The 21503-nt window shown below is 42.3% G+C and overlaps 1 protein-coding gene across 2 annotated transcripts in view; it reads left to right on the top strand.

Annotated features, from left to right (window-relative positions):
* The window catches only part of SORCS3 (sortilin related VPS10 domain containing receptor 3), a 420882-nt gene that overhangs the window by 248204 nt on the left and 151175 nt on the right, over positions 1 to 21503 (top strand). For both annotated transcript variants that reach the window (XM_069979813.1, XM_069979814.1), the window contains exon 5: positions 10204 to 10277. In XM_069979813.1, the coding sequence (XP_069835914.1) occupies positions 10204 to 10277 (74 nt within the window). The remainder of the gene's footprint in view (positions 1 to 10203; positions 10278 to 21503) is intronic.

Below are 21503 nucleotides of genomic sequence, written 5' to 3'. Positions count from 1 at the left end.
ATTGAGTTGATTCTATTCTGTGACCTTGCATTTCTTTAGTACCTTGCACCAGAGTTTTCTTGAATTCCATGACCTAAATGTACCTACCTTTTAAGATCTATACACTCTTTATAAGGTGTTATTGAGAAGGGATCCTAAGTATAGTTGCTTTTCGCTGTTTCTTCTATAACATATGACACACTGAAATACTCTGTGCTGCTGTGGACTCTGGCCCTTCTGTTATGAAACTTTCAATCTGTAACTCTTCTCACTCTCTCCACCATTATGGACTCTGCTCATTTCACTGGGCAATCTTCAGTCTTTGACCTCTAACAAGATCAACAAACTCATCCCCTTAAATACTCTGTGCTACTGAAGACCCAACACCTCCCACTGTGCAATTTTCAGATTGTGACCTCACATTTGTCTCTATCACCTCCCTACATCGTGATACTGACCCTTCACCAGTCATGTCTACTTTGTCTCCTCCCGCTGCTGTCTTGACCCTTCACCAGTCATGCCTACTTTCTTGTCTCCTCCCGCTCCGGCCTTGACCCTTCACCAGTCATGTCTACTTTCTTGTCTCCTACTGCTGCCTTGACCCTTCACCAGTCATGTCTACTTTGTCTCCTCCCGCTCCGGCCTTGACCCTTCACCATTTATGTCTCCACCCACTTTGAAACTGGGAGCACCCTTGAGGAGCTGGATATAGACAAACCATATTCTAATATGTTACATTTAGTGTCTACAATATGTATCTATTAGCCAATTTCTGTCATGTTCTAATGTGCAAGGGCAAGTTTGTGACCCTCCTAATACCACAGTCACGGTGCGGTGGAGATCCCATTGGGCCGTAGGTTGGAGCTTCATCAGACCTCTCTGAGTTGGATGGCAATCTGTTCTGCTGTGGCTCAGCTCTCCCCACCGCAGCTCTGCACTTGTATTGCTCAGCTATTCCGGCACCTTCTTTGCATAGTGATTATGTATGCAGAGCAGACTGCCTGCCTCCTTGCATTATAACAAGATGCTCAGTTTTCTTTGCATATCTCAGCCGAGGAATTAGTGAAGTTGTTGAAAGTTGGATTTTTTTTGTTGTTGTTGTTTCCACAAGTTCATTTCTTAATTGCAGATGATGAGGAGCGGCGGCATCTACTCCAAACCGTAATGGTATTATATCAGAAGCTGAGATGAATGAAGGGACGCTTCTTTTTTTTCTTCTAAATTAAAAATCTTAATCAAATATGTCACACATGGGAAGAAATCCGTCCCGTCACCCGGGGAAATAATGGAAACAAAGGTTCAGTAAAAGTCTAGAAAGTGAGAGGTAGTTATCATGTGACATTGTCAGGGGAAAATATCTCTGCAAGTAAGTGAACCCCCTAGAAGTTGCTTGGATTTCTGCACTGGTTATTGATATGACGTGGTCTGATTGTACAATGTATTTTGTCCTTACTAAGCAAACATCCCTACAGCAGGTAGAAAAAGTAAGTGAACCCTGTTTAACTGTTGCAATGATAGACAATCACAGTGTGACTATACTGATTACAGACAGATGGGCCTATCTATCTATCTATCTATCTATCTATCTATCTATCTATCTATCCATTATCTATCTATCTATCTATCTATCTATCTATCTATCCATTATCTATCTATCTATCTATCTATCTATCCATTATCTATCTATCTATCTATCTATCTATCTATCTATCTATCTATCATCTATCTATCTATCTATCTCCTATCTATCTATCTATCTATCTATCTATCTATCTATCTATCTATCTATCTATTATCTATCTATCTATCTATCTATCTATCTCAAACCTTCCTGTCAACACTGGAGACAACATTGGATGACTATAGACATGTCCCTAGTCCTATATATCTTATGTACAACTGCAGTTTTCTATCTACTTGCAGAATTTTTTTTTCACTAACAAGCATCATACTTGTCTGGACTGCCCCTTGAAATTTATACTATTAAGGACCCCCCAAACCCTGAGCCTGGGATCCCTCCTACCTCCCCTTCCTCCTCCCAGTCCTCAGATCTCTCCGCTCCTATAATAACAGCCGCCTCCTATGAATCTTCCTGGCTGCTCATTCCGGCTGCATGGCAGATTGATGTTAATAGAGGGACTGTGTCAGTTTAATATTTTACCTTCTTCTCTCGCTGCCAGAACATTTGTTAAACAAAAGAAGGAGCGACGGAAGTATCCGTACATTACTGCCGACTATGCAAATGGTAAAACTGAATAATTAGATTATTATTATACCAGCAGACTCTATAGAGATGTATAGTCAATATAAAACCATTGCACCGGGCTCCTGGAGGACATTGGGCGGAATTAAGTGCCCATGTGCTGCTCTACTGATCGGAATGGGCGGCCGTACAATGTCTTGTGGGGAGATCAGAGCAAATGGCACCATCAAAGCACCCTATTACTTACTCATACATAATCCAAAAGCCACAGTCACAATCATATAGACATAGGTGTATTATTGGCTGAGCATTCAGTGTGTCTGCAGCCTCCTTCTATGTAAAAATCTCTTCTCTTGCAGTACTTATCAGCTGCTGTGGGTCCTGCAGGAGATGATGTATTCTTTCCAGTCTGACACAGTGCTCTCTGCTGCCACCTCTGTCCATGTCAGGAACTGTCCAGAGCAGTAGCAAATCCCCATAGAAAACCTCTCCTGCTCTGGACAGTTCCTGACATGGACAGAGGTGGCAGCAGAGAGCACTGTGTCAGACTGGAAAGAATACACCACTTCCTGCAGGACATACAGCAGTTGGTAAGTACTGTAAGATTTATATCAAGACTTATATAAAAACCTTTACAAATTATTGTGAGAGGATATACTCTCATAGCCCATTAGATAAACACAGATATAACATTGGCAGTACATACAGATATAGTCAATATATTACATTACTTTTTTCATTCTCTGCTCCTCTGGGGTGGGCTCTGTTTTGAATTGGGTGGAGATCATAGGACTTCCCACGACTAGGCCCCCAGCCATCCTGTATAATACATGGGACAGCCTAGCATCTGGTGTTTCCTATAGCTCCAACTACAGGTGAAATGAGGCATTTCAGAATTCTCATTGAAATCAGGGGGTTGTCTGCCAAAATGCATTGACACATGCTGCGTCCTCCTGATAGACAAGGGGGTCCTGGGATGTGAACCTCCAATTTTTCCACCAAATGACTCTCTATAGAACAGCTCTAAGGACCCCTAGAAGTGTAAAACCTAATGGATATGTCTTCTTATCGTAGGCGCTTCAATGACCCATTAAAAAAGCTGTTAAATCACATGTCTGACAGTACATTGGATCTTAAAGGGACTGTCTTCTTTAAGACGCCCACCCTTAGAATGCAGTCCCTGGATCATTTGCCTTCTTTTCCCATGGATTATCATTGAAATAGTTAATAAAACTGTATAGGAAAACATTGTGTTTTTTGTCCAAAAGCTATAGGTTGTGCATAGTACTGCAGCACAACCTCATTCACCTTATTGTTGCTTAAAGGGGAACTTAGTGATCCTATAATAAAATAAAATGCACATAAAGCATATCTATTCATCTACACACAGATAGATTGATAGATAGATAGATAGATAGATAGATAGATAGATAGGAGATAGATAGATAGATAGATAGATAGATAGATAGATAGGAGATAGATAGGAGATAGATAGATAGATAGATAGATAGATAGATAGATAGATAGGAGATAGATAGATAGATAGGAGATAGATAGATAGATAGATAGGAGATAGATATGAGATAGATAGATAGATAGATAGATAGGAGATAGATAGATAGATAGATAGATAAAAAACAGTGTCTCCTTTCCCCTATACTACTCAGGAGAGGCTGTTGTGGTGGGCGGAGTTACATGTAAGGTGTTACAGCTTGAAAGGCAGCAGAAGAGACAAAGATAATGTGCCCTCTGTCTCAGAATGGAGGGGGAGGACAAAGGAGTGGAGACAGAATGGACCAGGAAGTGAGGATTTTCTGCGTCTTTGGGGTGTGAGTCAGGATGTGCTGCAGACAAATGGACCGAGTCATGTAATAGAAACCTATTTCACACAAGCTTAGTTTATGGGTGGGGATCGAACAGGGTTAAATCCTTCTTAACCAGATTTCCCCTTTAATTGCAGTACCAGACACAATATGGACAGGCGTGGTGCTGATTCTGAGAGAAGGCAGCCATGTTCGGCTAACCTTGTTCCATCCCTTTAAATCTGTGATGGTTCCTATCATGTGGTGCCTTATTCCTTATTCAATAAGCCACCTTGGTGCTAACGTTACAATGAAGACCTGGGGAGAGGGGAGGATAAAATGCTCATCGATATTCAGTGCACAGCTGCTCGGCTGGAATCCGCTGCTCTGTATTATCATCTCCATTGACTTGTTTCTGCACAACGTCGATGGAACCGAGCCCCAGATCTCAATTGGAATCTCTGTGATTTATACTAATCTACTGATCAGTCAGGGAGAATAGTAAGTGAGGCTGGGACTATCTCTGCTTGCTGTCGCACTCTGTATCAGACAGCTTTGGCTGTCCAGGCATGGTGGGAGTTGTAGTTTTGCAACAGGTGGAGAGCCAAGGTTCCCTACCCCTGCACTATAGGGTAAAAGTAACAAATCAGTGAAGTCAGATATGTTTACATTCTATAAATGTTTATATATGATCGATAATCCAGCACAGCTGCAAACAGACAGGCAGGTGCTGAATCTACAACCATTGCATTGAATTTTGTAGAGAAATATATAGAGCAACTATGCTCCATGGTGCAAAGGTCCAGCATTGTGCCCCATTTAAAGTGACACTGTCATTTTTTTTTGCAGAAATCAATAGTACAGGTGATTTTAAGAAACTTTGTAATTGGGTTTATTAGGCAAATATGCCGTTATCTGCATTTAAAAATACTTTCCCCAGCACCCCCCCCCCCCTCTCTGTCATTCACTGCTCATTATCAGGAAATCTCGACTTTACATCAGTTGAGCCCTGTCTAATCTATGGAGAGGGTAGGGGGGAGGAGGCAGATTAGTCTCCAGCAGAGAACAAAGGATTACACAGCAGGACCTGTGTGAAAGCCGGTATTCAGAGGTCAGAAAGGTCAGTGCTGACTTCAGAGCAGATAGCCCAGTGATGTAGCTGTAAATTAACTCTTTGTTGTCCTGTTTTGGTGCCTCATCTCCCTCAACCCCTCCCCTCTGCATAGAAAACCATGAAGACAGGGGGGGGAAAGCTTCAAACTGCTTTTTCATGATAAAAATGCATTTTCGGCTAATAAACCCAATAAACACTTTAAGCCTATGGGGTACTGGATGGGACATCGTTTGTTGCATCTTGTGTTCCCATCCGGGGCAGCACCAAACTGCTGGACATCCTGTACTATACATGTGCTGCCCATCATTCTGTAGAGGCTGCCGCAATCTCTCCACCACATGACATTAAATTCTGCTGCTTCCTCCAAGTACTGGAAACAGAGAGAGGGGTCTGAGATGCGCTGTCTTGAATAGGCAAGCACCTTCTACCATGGAGGTGGAATAAAGTTGAGTCCCTAGGATTTAATTTCTCACATATTTGATGTTATATAGCGGTATTATTTACAATGTATAAGAAAGTTATATGGCAGTATTATTTACAATGTATAAGAGAGGTATATGGCGGTATTATTTACAATGTATAAGAGAGGTGTATGGTGGTATTATTTATAATGTATAAGAGAGGTGTATGGCGGTATTACCATACATTTTCCTCTATGCCTTCCTACATATAATGACTCAGCTCTGGTTGCCAGAAATGAGGCGGTTTCCCTCCATGAAGCGTTGTATTTAGGAGACCTGAGGGTGCGGTGGGCTTGTTACTGTACAGGCGGTATTAGGAGAGGCATCTTTTTGCTTGCTGGGCTCTTTCATTATCACTCCAGCTGCATTGTGCCGCTCACATGTTAGACATCTCCCTGATAAATAGATGGATGATCAGACTTGCACAGTGGGCAAACTCCAGAGCACTTTATCTTGAACATGGCTCCCGAGCCAAGAATCACTCACATAGAAAATTAGTCAGCTGGAAATTGATTGAAATTGCAAATTCTCAGACCCCAAGAGGGGAGACGGACTTAACTGTTTGTGGGGTGCGCTGCTGGGCCTCTCGGCGGGCGAGGTGTTTACAGCAAACCTAAGCAAACTGTGAAGATCCCGCTGCTGGCCGGGCATGCTGTGACTTGTAGTGGCCGTCCTGCTTGCTCGACACTTATTTCAAAGAACAGATTTGCCTAAAAATGCTTAGTATTCACATCTAAACACTTCACGTACTCTGCTGCGCCGGGAAAAATGCATAGTGTGGTTTATGCCGAAAAAAGTTTAATAAGCAGCAATAATAAAAGCTTCTTAATAATATACTGTATACTATAAAGACAGTGTTATAAATAGTACTACACCATGTCCACATAGGCCAAATAGTGCCCAAATATCACATTACAGTGCTGGCGTAGGGACATCTAGTGCCCATATATCACATACTGTGCCAACATAGGGCCAAATAGTGCCCATATATCACATACTGTGCTGGCGTAGGGACATCTAGTGCCCATATATCACATACTGTGCCAACATAGGGCCAAATAGTGCCCATATATCACATACAATGCCAATATAGGGCCAAATAGTGCCCATATATCACATACAGTGCTGGAATAGGGACATCTATGGCCCATATATCAAATACAGTTCTGACATAGGGACATATAGTGTCCATATATAACATACTGTGCCAACATAGGGCCAAATAGTGCCCATATATTACATACAGTGCCGGCATAGGGACATCTAATGCCCATTTATCACATACAGTACTGACATCTAGTGTCCATATATTAGTGTCTTATCAAGTACATTAAAGGAGAAGTCCAGTAAAAAATTTTATGAAAGTATTGTATTGTCCCCCAAAAGTTATACAAATCACCAATATACACTTATTATGGGAAGTACTTTTTTCCCTGCACTTACTACTGCATCAAGGCTTCACTTCCTGCATAACATGGTGATGTCACTTCCTAGATAATATGGTGATGTCACTTCCTGGATAACATGGTGATGTCACTTACTGGATAACATGGCGATGTCATGACCCGACTCCCAGAGCTGTGCGGGCTGTGGCTGCGGGAGAGGATGATGGCAGGGGGACACTGAGGGACACAGGGCACTGGAGGGACACTGAGCATCCCCCTGCCATCATCCTCTCCGGCAGCCACAGCCCGCACAGCTCTGGGAGTCGGGTCGTTACATCCCCATGTTATCCAGGAAGTAACATCCCCATGTTATCCAGGAAGTGATATCACCATGTTATTCAGGAAGTGACAACACCATCTTATCCAGGAAGTGACATCCCCATGTTATCCAGGAAGTGATATCACCATGTTATTCAGGAAGTGACATCACCATGTTACGCAGGAAGTGACATCACCATGTTATCCAGGAAGTGACATCACCATGTTATCCAGGAAGTGAAGCCTTGATGCAGTAGTATGTGCCGGGGAAAATAGCACTTTATAAGCATTTCCCGTAATAAGTGTATATTGGTGATTTGTATAGAAGAAATGCCATACAGTGCCCATATAGTGACATATAGTGCCCGTATATTACATACAATGTCTAACTACTTACATTTAAGGGGTATTCCACTCACACAACACTTTTGATATGTCGCTACCTATGGTGAGACTAACAAGTCCTTCCTTACTTGTTGTTATCTATTCAGTCTCCTTCCCCCAGTTCTCAGCTGCTGCTTCCTGCTGAAGACACAAAAATCTGTGTGTGAGCCTTTCTATCTGTCTCCTCCTGCCCTCCCCCCCCCTTCTGAGACAGCTGATGTAAACAAGTCCCAGGCAGGCTTTATCTGCAACATTGTAGCTTTTTTGTAATGCCGAGAGGGTTAATCTGAGATCAATCCGAGTCAATCTTGATGATGAACTTGTTAGGTATATACAGTGATACATAGTGGTTAGAGGGTCCAGTGACCTAACACACCCTGACTTACTGTTCCTCATCACAGAGCCGGCCCCGTCACCTCTGTGTGTTATATGTGTTTCCTGTGCATATGTTCTGTGCGGTGACCTATATATGTCATAGCTCCGCACTGACTATGTGCTCCGCCATGTATTATAACACTGCAGACACATTGCTTTATTCACCGTCTACTGATTGTTTCATGTCCTCTACTCCAGTGCGGTTACTGCGGGGAGCCCCCTGATACTACCGAGTATGGGGGCACCCAGCTGTTACTGTACATATGGAGACCTCTGATACTACTGAGTATGGGGGCACCCCGCTGTCACTGTATATATGGAGCTCCTGATACTACTGAGTATGGGGGCACCCCGCTGTCACTGTATATATGGAGCCCCCTGATACTACTGAGTATGGGGGCACCCCGCTGTCACTGTATATATGGAGCCCCCTGATACTACTGAGTATGGAGGCACCCAGCTGTCACTGTATATATGGAGCCTCCTGATACTGCTAAGTATGGAGGCACCCAGCTGTCACTGTATATATGGAGCCCCCTGATACTACTGAGTATGGGGGCACCCAGCTGTCACTGCATATATGGAGCCTCCTGATACTACTGAGTATGGGGGCACCCAGCTGTCACTGTATGTATGGAGCCTCCTGATACTACTGAGTATGGGGGCACTCAGCTGTTACTGTATATATGAGCCCTCTGCTTATATTACTGAGTATGGGGGCACCCAGCTGTCACTGTATATATGGAGCCTCCTGATACTACTGAGTATGGGGGCACCCAGCTGTCACTGTATATATGGAGCCCCCTAATACTACTGAGTATGGGGGCACTCAGCTGTTACTGTATATATGAGCCCTCTGCTTATATTACTGAGTATGGGGGCACCCAGCTGTCACTGTATATATGAGCCCTCTGCTTATAATACTGAGTATGGGGGCACCCAGCTGTCACTGTATATATGTAGCCCCCTAATACTACTGAGTATGGGGGCACCCCGCTGTCACTGTATATATGGAGCCCCCTGATACTACTGAGTATGGGGGCACCCCACTGTCACTGTATATATGTAGCCTCCTGATACTACTGAGTATGGGGGCACCCAGCTGTCACTGTATATATGAAGCCCCCTGATACTACTGAGTATGGGGGCACCCAGCTGTCACTGTATATATGGAGCCTCCTGATACTACTGAGTATGGAGGCACCCCGCTGTCACTGTATATATGAAGCCCCCTGATACTACTGAGTATGGAGGCACCCAGCTGTCACTGTATATATGAAGCCCCCTGATACTACTGAGTATGGGGGCACCCAGCTGTCACTGTATATATGGAGCCCCCTAATACTACTGAGTATGGGGGCACCCAGCTGTCACTGTGTATATAGAGCCCCCTGATACTACTGAGTATGGGGGCACCCAGCTGTCACTGTGTATATGAAGCCCTCTGATACTACTGAGTATGGGGGCACCCAGCTGTCACTGTGTATATAGAGCCCCCTAATACTACTGAGTATGGGGGCACCCCGCTGTCACTGTATATATGGAGCCCCCTAATACTACTGAGTATGGGGGCACCCAGCTGTCACTGTATATATGGAGCCCTCTGCTTATATTACTTAGTATGGGGGAACCCAGCTGTCACTGTATATATGGAGCCTCCTGATACTACTGAGTATGGGGGCACCCAGCTGTCACTGTATATATGGAGCCCCCTGATACTACCGAGCATGGGGGCACTCCGCTGTCACTGTGTATATAGAGCCCCCTAATACTACTGAGTATGGGGGCACCCATCTGTCACTGTGTTTATTGAGCCCCCTGATACTACCATGTATGGGGGCACCCAGCTGTCACTGTATATATAGATGACCCTCTTAGTGGTGACCCTTAGGCTGTTATATATATACGGTGTACGTTGTCATTGATTGTTTGCACAGTGAGGCAGCTGTATATGTTCAGAGTGACAGCTGTGTCTATGATGTCACTAGAGTCTATATACTCTGCACGGGGAGATTATATGTATATATATATTTGCTGTGATGAAGCAGAACTCCCATCATACGTCTAATAGATGATTTCCTCCAGTGTTTGAACGTTTTCCATAATTATTTCCCAATATTGACTCTTATTCTCCTCTTCCTCCTCCTCCTCCTCCTCCTCCTCCTCCTCTGTCTTCCTGCAGTTATACAGCTCTATGGACTTTGGGAGAAGATGGCATCTAATGCACGAGAGGATAACCCCCAACCGATTCTACTGGTAGGTGCAGCTTTATGGTCATATTAAACAGCACAATCATACATTGCATTGATAGTGTTATGTCTCTTCTGTATTATATATGTCATCTTAAAGGGGTTGTTTACTTAAAAAAAAAAAATCTTTCAGATCAGCTGGTGTCAGAAAGTGCCAGAGATTTCCAATTTACTTTTATTAAAAATTTCCAGTCTTCCAGTACTTATCAGCTGCTGTATGTCCTGCAGTAAGTGGTTTATTCTGTAATGTGTGACTCAGTGCTCTCTGCTGCCTCCTCTGTCCATGTCACAAACTGTCCAAACCAGTAGCAAATTCTTATAGAAAACCTCCCCTGCTCTCCAGACTTGAAATAATATCACTTCCTGCAGGACGTACAGCAGCTGATAAGTACTATAGGACTAGAGATTTTTTTTTTAAATAGATTTAAATGACAAATCTCTGACACTTTCTGGCACCAGTTGATTATATAAAAAAAATAATATATATATATATATATATATATATATATATATATATATATATATATTTGCAAACCACACCTGAACTGGAGACAAGAGTGGTGCTGTCTCTGGGAGAAAGTGGCCATGTTTTTGTAGCACTGGAAACTCCCTTTAGGTGAATTTCCGCGCTCTTGTCAGTTGTGTGAATGTTGCAGCGCCCTCACTGGGCAAGATATGGGATAACCCAGATACAGATGGTGATTTCTTACTGAGCGTTCCTGTGTAGTGATGCCATGCCGAGTATTAATGCCGCTTTAAGTGGCAATCCCGCTCATTATGGACCTATAGAAGTGTCTGCAGACTCGTTGTGATTCGGGGGCAGGGATGTGACGGCTGAATTATTTTCATTGTCATATACTCCATTTTATACAGAATGGTTTTCATTCCGCTAGTGCAATAGCTAAGAGTCTATGGATCGGAACGCATAAATGTTGCTAAATTTGTGACTTAACATTGCTGATCATCTTTATATTACATTAACTTCTCTATAGAAACTATAAAACTGCTCTGATGGATGGCTCTGCTTGGCGTGTCTCCTGTTAGAGGAGCAGTTGTTCTCCAGAGCTGCTCTTCTAATGGTAACAGCAGCCAACAGCAGCACGTTTGGAGGCTGTGAGCAGCATAGTATGGTCAACCAGTCACTAACATGCAAACAGGATTACACATTGACTCTCCCGCCCTCCCCTCTCCATGCTAATTTCTCAACTGGGCCCTAAAAATGAGTGAACTCCCAAAACTGGAGAATTGAATAGTACAGCCAATTCAGATTTGTACAGGAGCAGGGACTCCTGTCAAAAGATAAGAGTCCCTGCTCATGTATCTTAGTGGTGAGGCATAGAATGGAAACCTTGCTGCTCAGTCTTTTGGGCATCGCTGTGGGCAGAGTAGAAGAAACATAAACAGCTGCAGCCATTTACATTTCTCTCAGCTATGAATGAATATATAGTATACTGTACAATATATTTGTCCTGTGATCACAGCGGCTTCAGCACTGTTTTAAGCAGACAACACTCTTTAGATATAGCTTAGTTACTTGTGACCACGCCGTAGATCTAACATGACAGACAATAATATAAACTCCATGATGGGTGTGTCGCAGGTACACTATCACCATTACCGACATTGTGTGTATATGTCATTAGGAATTAGTAATTTTTTTGTGTTCCATGTTATATATTTTTGTACTACATTGGCGTTGTTAGATTCTGGGCTTGTATACATTGATGTCTTCAAATCCTGTTTAAAATGAGTACACCAGAAAATGGGGTCCTTGGATTCTTCTTGACATGACTTTTGAATATGAGATAGAAACAACTTAACCTACAATAAACACAATTTTTGGTGTTAGACTTGTTTAATTTACATATTTGTGCACACCTACATGAATGTCATTAATGTATCATTTGAATTGTGCTAAACATTACAAATTTTCATCACTTGAGAGAGGAAAAACCCCATGTGGAGGAAACCTCTAAGGAACCATGACTGAAGGATTGCTCTTCCCTTGGGCATTCAATCCAACTTATAACTCATCAAACGAAAATAAAACTGTACATGATACCAGATATACAATGACAATATCAACCAAATAAGATATATAATAATAAATGCATCATTATACGTACAAGAGATAAGGTGGGCTCAGTGAAGCACTTCAGGTTTGGGCAACAACCATGAGCCATATAAGGTGCGACCTAACTTTGTGGAGGACTGGTAGAGTGATGCACTTTATTCTTCAAAAATGCATTTTTGATTTAAATTTCATACCCATCAGGGTCTGGTGAGGTGAGGCATGCACCCACTGCATTTAATGCACATATTCTGACCGGCACTTGCTGTGCTGCTGGACTTCCTTGTGTGATACACTCCACAAGTAAAAAGATTACAATAATAATATTTATTTGCATATTGCCAACAGATTATTCAGCTATTGTCTAAGGCAAGACTGGAGTTCTGTAAGAACACTGCAAACATCAAGTGTCTGCAACACAATAGTCGGGTTCTAGTTTTTCCCATACATAAAGAAAAAGAAGGAAGGAGAAGTGGAAAGGCTGCACAGGGGTACTGTACATAAGAATCTATAAGGACTATGTTTTGGCCTCTGTAGAGTGATTGGAGACCTATGGATATGTTTGATATCGGTCTGTGACTGTCTCACCCACCTAAAAGGGAATCTGTCTTTAGGTTTATTTCACCTTAGAGGAGAAGTCCATTGAAATTTTTGAATTAAAGTATTGTATTGCCCCCCAAAAGTTATACAAATCCCCAATATACACTTATTACAGGAAATGCTTTTAAAGTGCTTTTTTCCCTGCACTAACTACTGCATCAAGGCTTCACTTCCTGGATAACATGGTGATGTCACTTCCTGGATAAAATGGTGATGTCACTTCCTGGCTAACATGGTGATGTCACTTCCTGGCTAACATGGTGATGTCACTTCCTGGATAAAATGGTGATGTCACAACTCGACTCTCAGAGCTGTGCGGGCTGTGGCTGCTGGAGAGGATGATGGCAGGGGGACACTGAGGCACACAGGGCACTGGAGGGACACTAAGCATCCCCCTGCCATCATCCTCACCAGCAGCCACAGCCCGCACAGCTCTGGGAATCGGGTCGTGACATTACCATTTTATCCAGGAAGTAACATCACCATGTTATCCAGCAAGTGAAGCCTTGATGCAGTAGTAAGTGCAGGAAAAAAAAACACTTTATAAGCATTTCCTGTAATACGTGTATATTGAGGATTTGTATAACTTTTGAGTGGCAATACAATACTTTAATAAATATAAGTACATAATTCTGTTCAGCTGTTCTCCTAGTATGCAGGAGAATAGGATTCTTGCCACATCCCTCCTCCCACCCTCTAGCTGCTGATTGACAGTTGCTGCCTATACACGGCATGGATAGATAACTGCCAATCAGCAGCTGGTGGGCGGAGTTTTCTCATGAATATCCAGGACTACTGGGCTCATGCACATAATGGAGAGGACTACTTATTGTCTATGTTATTCAGGAGGATATCTCTGGATCAGCTGCACAAAACAATGTACTGTAAGTGATACATCATTCTGCTCAGGTTCTCTGTCACCAGTTTATGCCACCCTTAGATATATAAATTTTATTTTATATATATATTTTTTTAATTATTATTATTATTCATCCCCCCCCCCCTTATTTTAATTAAAGAGGTAGGGAACACATGAGATCAGAGCTGTGGATGTGGTTCTTGTTAACAGCACACCATGTGGCCAGTCCTGGTATTGCAATACTTGTGGTTGTTTTTGAATATCCAGAATATAACATGCATACGGTGTTGTAGCTGGAGGATATGAGCAGCCTGCGAATCATTGATAGACAATAAACTGAAGCTCAGTGTCATGAATCATTGTCATCATTGTTTTACCATAATGCAATAACCTTTTGCTCCATCCTGTTTAAACTATTGTCCTCTGCTGCGAGCACTTCTCCGGGGGAAATCTATTTAATATGCGTACTGTTAATTGCAGGAAGCTAACCTTTAATTATTATAAGTGGGCAGGAGGCAGCCTTACCGTATCCTCACTCATAAAACCTATCGATATCTACTATACGGGGTCACTGAAATATATATGTAGAGCACATCTCCCCCCCCCCCCCCCCCCAGCAACCAGACCTATTCCGGGGATCATTTTCTCCACTGATAAAAAGCTCCACATGCTACCACATTGCATTAACCTGCGGCTATAGGTTGCATCTCACATCTGCAGCATTGTAACTGGATTACAATTACTGTGTGTGCAAATGAGTGAGCTGCCAGAAATGCTGTGTAGTATACAGCTGTGATATGGGGATGACATACAGCTAGACGGCTCAGAGCTGGGGTTTTAGGCAGGGCTCGGGGTGGGATTGCAAGTATATATTAACGGGGGGGGGGTTCACTTTTGTAACACCCACCCTGATTGGGATTTGTTTGGGTGTATTTCTGTTGGATTTAGGAAGGATGAGTTAGTTTAGGGAATAGATGGGCACTTCGGTCACGGATGTTTACCCCTTGGGGGCACGTTTGTGGTGTCATAGCAGCAGGGCAGCATAGCAGGGCAGAGAAGGTTAGAGGATAAATTGGTGAGGGGTGGGCAGCCCTCCCCCACAGTTACAGTTGAAACAATTATGGTTGGTCTTACAGATTCTGGGTCTCTTGCAACAGGCGTAACACCTGAGAGTGGTGGAAGGCATGGTGACAAATTTCAGCATGGAGCCTCTGAGCCAGTTAAGGCGGCTGGAGAAAAAATCGACTTGGTCGATATTCAATTGGGCATCAGATTTTTGTAGTCTCAAAGACCTTCCCTGGTTGTTAGTCCTCATCCACCTGTTGACTTTTCAGGTCTGCATATAGATCCTTACCATGATCTGCACCAGGACAGGCCCTGTTTCTTCGTAGAATGGATTGCGGATCTGTGAAATGGAAATGTGTGAATAGCACAATAGATACAATCGGCAATCAGTTGATCTGTGATTAGAGATCTGGAATCATGGAAAACTTTGGGGGACGTGTGAATAAGACCTTATGCTGCTAATATTTAACTCCCAGATGACCCTGTACATACCCATACACCCTGGCACCACTAGGGCGGGCTCAGAGTTGGCCGCACTGTGACCCCACTCTGAACCGCCACTTTTCTGGCTGCTATCTGTAACTGGGGATGGCAAGCATTAGCGGGCATGTTCCGATCGCAGTGCTCGCTAATTAAGATAATTAGAAGCAACTGTCAAATGTGACAGCTTCATTTAAATGCGTTCTGAAGTGAATCGGTGGTGGTCGAGTGGCGGGATCCAGCACACCACCAGGCCTCAGCGTAAGAGTGACGTTGACTCGGCTCGGTAATCAACAGATCTGGTCTGCATCAAACCAGAGTAATACAGCACTGATCTAATGAGTTAGTGCTGTATTATGTATAATTTACTTATTTAAATGAAAGGTCAGTGTACTTGAGTTGTATTAGAAGTCCCCCAGGGGGACTTCTAATTAATGTAGGGTTAAAAAAAATGTTTTTATTAATAAAAAGCCCCTTCCCCCAATAAAAGTTTAAATCCCCCTTTTTTCAATTTAATCAATAAAAATACATAAACGTACATGAATGTACATAGAGGGCAGTATTATAGTAGTTATCAACTTGTAGAGCAGGTCTCAGTTAGCACCAAAGCCCGTATAGTGTCTGCTGTATACCCATGAGCTAGGATCATATTCATGAGGAATCTAGGCAACGGAGAGCAGCATGGAGGTGCAAAAAGCTTATAACAGAGTAAGTGAAATCCAAACGAAGAGAAAAGAGCTTGCACTCACCAAAAATTGCTGCAAATCAATCCATTTATTCAGCGATTTTTGGTGAGTGCAAGCTCTTTTCTCTTCGTTTGGATTATAGTAGTTATATTCCTGTACATAGGAGCAGTATTATAGGAGCAGTATTATAGTAGTTATATTCCTGTATATATTAGCAGTATTATAGTAGTCATATTCTTGTATATAGGAGCAGTATTATAGTAGTTATATTCTTGTATATAGGAGCAGTATTATTGTAGTTATATTCTTGTATATAGGAGCAGTATTATAGTAGTTATATTCCTGTATATATTAGCAGTATTATAGTAGTTATATTCCTGTATATATTAGCAGTATTATAGCAGTTATATTCTTGTATATAGGAGCTGTATTATAGTAGTTATACTCTTGTATAAAGGGGCAGTATTATAGTAGTTATATTCCTGTATATAGGAGCAGTATTATAGTAGTTATATTCTTGTACATAAAGGGTCGTTTTATAGTAGTTAATATTTTTGTATATCTATCATAGTTTATACAGAAGTATATTGCTTGGAGAAGTGGCCGGAGTTCCTCTATAATTGTCCATCTGTTACAGGGCCACATGCACAATTTTACATCTTTTGCATTTCCATGGTTTCGGTCCAGATATTACATTACTGATGATTTACATTGTTTTTTTCACGACACTTCTTCTTCATTAAGATTTAGTGCACACACAAATTATATGCGCTGATTACAATGTATCGCCATCTCTCAATCCATCCAGCAAAGATGAGACGGCATCCACCTGTTGTGCCATTAAATGCTCTCAGATAAATGATACACGGCACAGGCCGAGCTTCCAGCTCTTTATATTTATTCATGATGATTGGGAGCAAGTGTTAAAATATGCAATTTACAGCACTTCCAGGAGTCCAGGATTACAATATTTCTGGCAGTTCCTGAACACATCTGTGCCAGACAACAAAATCCAAAAGAAGTTATACTGCAGCTTGGAGTAATGATTACAGATTGTGGCGCTCACCAGTCCAGACAGGAAAAATTGGAATTTGCGGGATCCGCGGCCAAAATTAACTACAGAACTGGCAGCAGGAAATGGAACTGTAATGCTGCGTGTTACATTGTATTAGATATTGCCGGCCATTCAGTTAAAGGGTTTTTTCAGACATAAGGGTAAGTGGGCAGCGAGTAAGAGATATATAAGAATTGAAGCAGAGATCAGTTGTGTAATGTAGCGGAGGTAACTCCAGAGGTATGTGCCGCACAGAGGAACCATCAATAATACATCATCCTCTTCTACATGCACAAAGCGGAGCTGTTTGTCGGCGCTGTACATGGTTTTTTTTTACAATAGGTTTCGGGCACCTTCAAATATACAGAGGTTCCCGGCCAGGTATACAATGGAATACTTGCTGAATTTTGTGCACCCGTCTGTGCATGTTCTATGTTGTTAAAGAGGTACTCCAAAAGAAAAAAAAATACTTTAAAATCAACCAAGGCAAGAAAGTTATACAGGTTTGTAATTTATTTCTAATAAAAAATGTCCAGTCTTCCAGTACTTATCAGCTGCTGTATGTTCTACAGGAAGTGGTGTATTCTTTCCAGTCTGACACAGTTCTCTCTGCTGCCACCTCTGTCCATGTCAGCAACTGTCCAGAGCAGGAGAGGTTTTCTATGGGGATTTGCTGCTGCTCTGGACAGTTCCTGACATGGACAGAGGTGGCAGCAGAGAGCGCTTTGTCAGACTGGAGAGAATACACTACTTGCTGCAGGACATACAGCAGCTGGTAAGTATCCTTACCAGGGGGCGTGCATGTATTCTTACCAGAAGGTGTGCCTGTATCCTTACCAGGGGGCGTGCATGCATCCTTACCAGGGGATGTGCATGTATCCTTACCAGGGGGCATGCATGCATCCTTACCAGGGGGCGTGCATGCATCCTTACCAGGGGGCGTGCATATATCCTTACCAGGGGGCGTGCATGTATCCTTACCAGTGGGTGCATGTATCCTTACCAGGGGGTGTGCATATATCCTTACCAGGGGCGTGCATGTATCCTTACCAGGGGGCGTGCATGCATCCTTACCAGGGGATGTGCATGTATCCTTACCAGGGGGCATGCATGCATCCTTACCAGGGGGCGTGCATGCATCCTTACCAGGGGGCGTGCATATATCCTTACCAGGGGGCGTGCATGTATCCTTACCAGGGGGCGTGCATGTATCATTACCAGTGGGTGCATGTATCCTTACCAGGGGGCGTGCATGTATCCTTACCAGGGGGCGTGCATGCATCCTTACCAGGGGGCGTGCATATATCCTTACCAGGGGGCATGCATGTATCCTTACCAGGGGGCGTGCATGTATCATTACCAGTGGGTGCATGTATCCTTACCAGGGGGCGTGCATGTATCCTTACCAGGGAGCGTGCATGTATCCTTACCCGGGGGCGTGCAAGTATCCTTACCATTGGGTGCATGTACCCTTACCAGGGGGCGTGCATGTATCCTTACCAGGAGGTGTGCATGTATCCTTACCAGGGGCGTGCATGCATCCTTACCAGGGGGCGTGCATGCATCCTTACCAGGGGGCGTGCATGCATCCTTACCAGGGGGCATGCATGCATCCTTACCAGGGGGCGTGCATGCATCCTTACCAGGGGGCGTGCATGCATCCTTACCAGGGGGCGTGCATATATCCTTACCAGGGGGCGTGCATGTATCCTTACTAGTGGGTGCATGTATCCTTACCAGTGGGTGCATGTATCCTTACCAGGGGGCGTACATATATCCTTACCAGGGAGCGTGCATATATCCTTACCAGGGGCGTGCATGTATCCTTACCAGGGGGCGTGCATGCATCCTTACCAGGGGGGTGCGTGTATCCTTACCAGGGGGGTGCGTGTATCCTTACCAGGATGGGTGCATGTAACCTTATACTTGCATGGGGTTTTGCACTTTCATTTGAGCTCCGCTTTTTCTTTCCTTTTGTCTAACATCCCTAATTCATCATAAAATTCAAAAAAGTTAGAAAAAAAATTCTTCCAATATACGTTTTCTTGTTCTGTAAAAGTATTTTATTTATAAAAGAAAAAAAAAGACATACTGCAGGTGCCGCCGTAATCGTAACAACCCATAGAAAAAAGATAACACATAAAAGTGATTTCTTTTCCATAAAACGTGTTTTTATTCTGTAAAAGTGCTAAAACGTAAAAAAAACTACATAAACTTATCACCATAATCATACCGACACATAGTGTAACGTTAACCATTTATGTCCACCACATGGTCTACGATGTAAAAATGCATGAAACAATGATGGAATGTATAAAAGGTAACACGTTGTAGTGCCAATAAAAACTATTACTTAAAGGAGAAGTCTGTTGATTTCAAATGTGTCAGGGGCAGGCGGGAACATAATAAACAATCACTACTTACCTCCCCATGTGCCTGCAAAGTGCAAAGGGACGGGGATAGATTAGTAGTGATTGTTTATTATGTTTCCTCATGCCCCTGCCGAGTAACTGCCCCTATCAATGGACTATACAGATGGAAGAATAAAAATAATAATGAAAGCCCATATACAGATGGCAAAATAATAAATAATAATAAAAGCCCATATACAGATGGAAAATTAAACTAAAATAATAATAATAATAATAATAATAATTATTATTATTATTATTATTATTATTATTATTATTATTATTACCCATATACAGATGGAAAAAAAAATAATAATAAATATAAATATAAAAAAGTAATAATAAATAATAAAAAATATACAGATGGAAAAAAAGAAAATGCATACCTATTTGGATGTTTTCATGGGATAATAATAGGAAAAAAATAGAAAAAAAAGAGTGCCCAAAATACATCTATCCTTAGCGCAGTGTTACAATGGTGCAAATGGGTCACATTTTTGTGCCGGTTTCTGCCCCGGCAACAAATCTAGTGACTGAGGGCGTCCTAGATCCCTTTAATCCTTCACTTTGGGTTGTTGGACCCATTATCTGACAAGAACCTATATCTGAAATACAAATGCAAACATTTGGTTACATTACGCTCCCCTGAAACCAGCCTTAGGCCATGTACACAAAGTAAAACAATACCAAGATACAGCTGTATTTTCAATGTAATAATGTGCTCCATTGAAGTCAATGGGAAGTAGACGGGCAGTGCACACACTATATAGAAGAACAGCATTGATTATGACCGTCAGATTAAGGAATATGCTGATTATTTACTGTCTGGTTCACACACAGTTTTATTTCCACTCAAAATTACAGCTGTATTTTGGTATTATACTCCTATGTGTGAACCTTGCCTTAAGGGGCTATAATCCTGGTAAGCCGCCGAGGTATACTTCTATATCTAGTCCGGAGTTCTCCTTCTCTCTACTTTCTTAGTGATTGGTTTAATAGTCAGCACTATGGTAACAATGTAGTCGGTGAATATAGAAGCCGCCTTATTGACCTTTTTATCACGTTCAGAATGTTAGGGAATTATTCCGTGTTCTCATCTCTAACCTGTCTTGAAGCTTTTGGTAGAGATAACACTTCTCACAACTACAGTTACACAATATAGGCAGCAAGAACCTACAGTCATTTCTTTCCAAAAGTTTTACATTTTATGGGTTTTTTTCTAACTTTTTTTTTAAAGAAATATTTTTCTACTTACTTTACTCTCCATGTCTGTCCCATGATGCCCCATAATAGATTTGACATTCTTTTCAGTCTGCGAGGAGCTGTCTTCTCTACCTACGTTTTCACCACCATGTCTAATGCTTCTTCAAGGACGGACGTAGACCCCATAACTTGCTAGGCCCCTAGGCCACAGCTTGTAAATCACTTACCCATGAATCTTGCTGACAATTTTTTAAAATCCTATTCTCCTGGTTATTGTTATCCCTTTGGATTTTCTATGAACAAATCTCCATGGTAAATCCTCCAAATTTTGGGATGTCTACAGTAAAAAAAAACAAAAAAAAAACTTACCACTTACAAAGGCACAGCTGTAGCACACACATGCGTAGACACTTGTCCATCCAGAATTCAGCGATCAGTACAGTTTTCATTACATATTTCAGTCAGTATTGTGGTCCTTATATTGCAACCAAAACCAGGAGTGGATTAAAAACACAGAAAGGATCTGTTCACACAATGTTGAAATTGAGTGGATGGCCTCCATTTAATGGCAAATATTTGCTGTTATTTTAAAACAACGGCTGTTATATTGAAATAATGGCCGTTATTTACTGTTATATGGCGGCCATCCACTTAATTTCACCATTGTGTGAACAGATCCTTTCTGTGTTTTTAACCCCCTCCTGGTTTTGGTTGCAATATGAGGACCACAATACTGACTGAAATATACGTAGTGTGAACCCAGCCCTATCATGTTTAAGTTTAGCAGTGCAAAGCTGCTGTCTT

The sequence above is a fragment of the Dendropsophus ebraccatus genome, chromosome 8 (assembly GCF_027789765.1).
Source record: "Dendropsophus ebraccatus isolate aDenEbr1 chromosome 8, aDenEbr1.pat, whole genome shotgun sequence".
Classification (NCBI taxonomy): domain Eukaryota; kingdom Metazoa; phylum Chordata; class Amphibia; order Anura; family Hylidae; genus Dendropsophus; species Dendropsophus ebraccatus.
The sequence above is the reverse complement of the archived record's forward strand: the minus strand, read 5'-3'. Positions and strand labels throughout refer to the sequence as shown.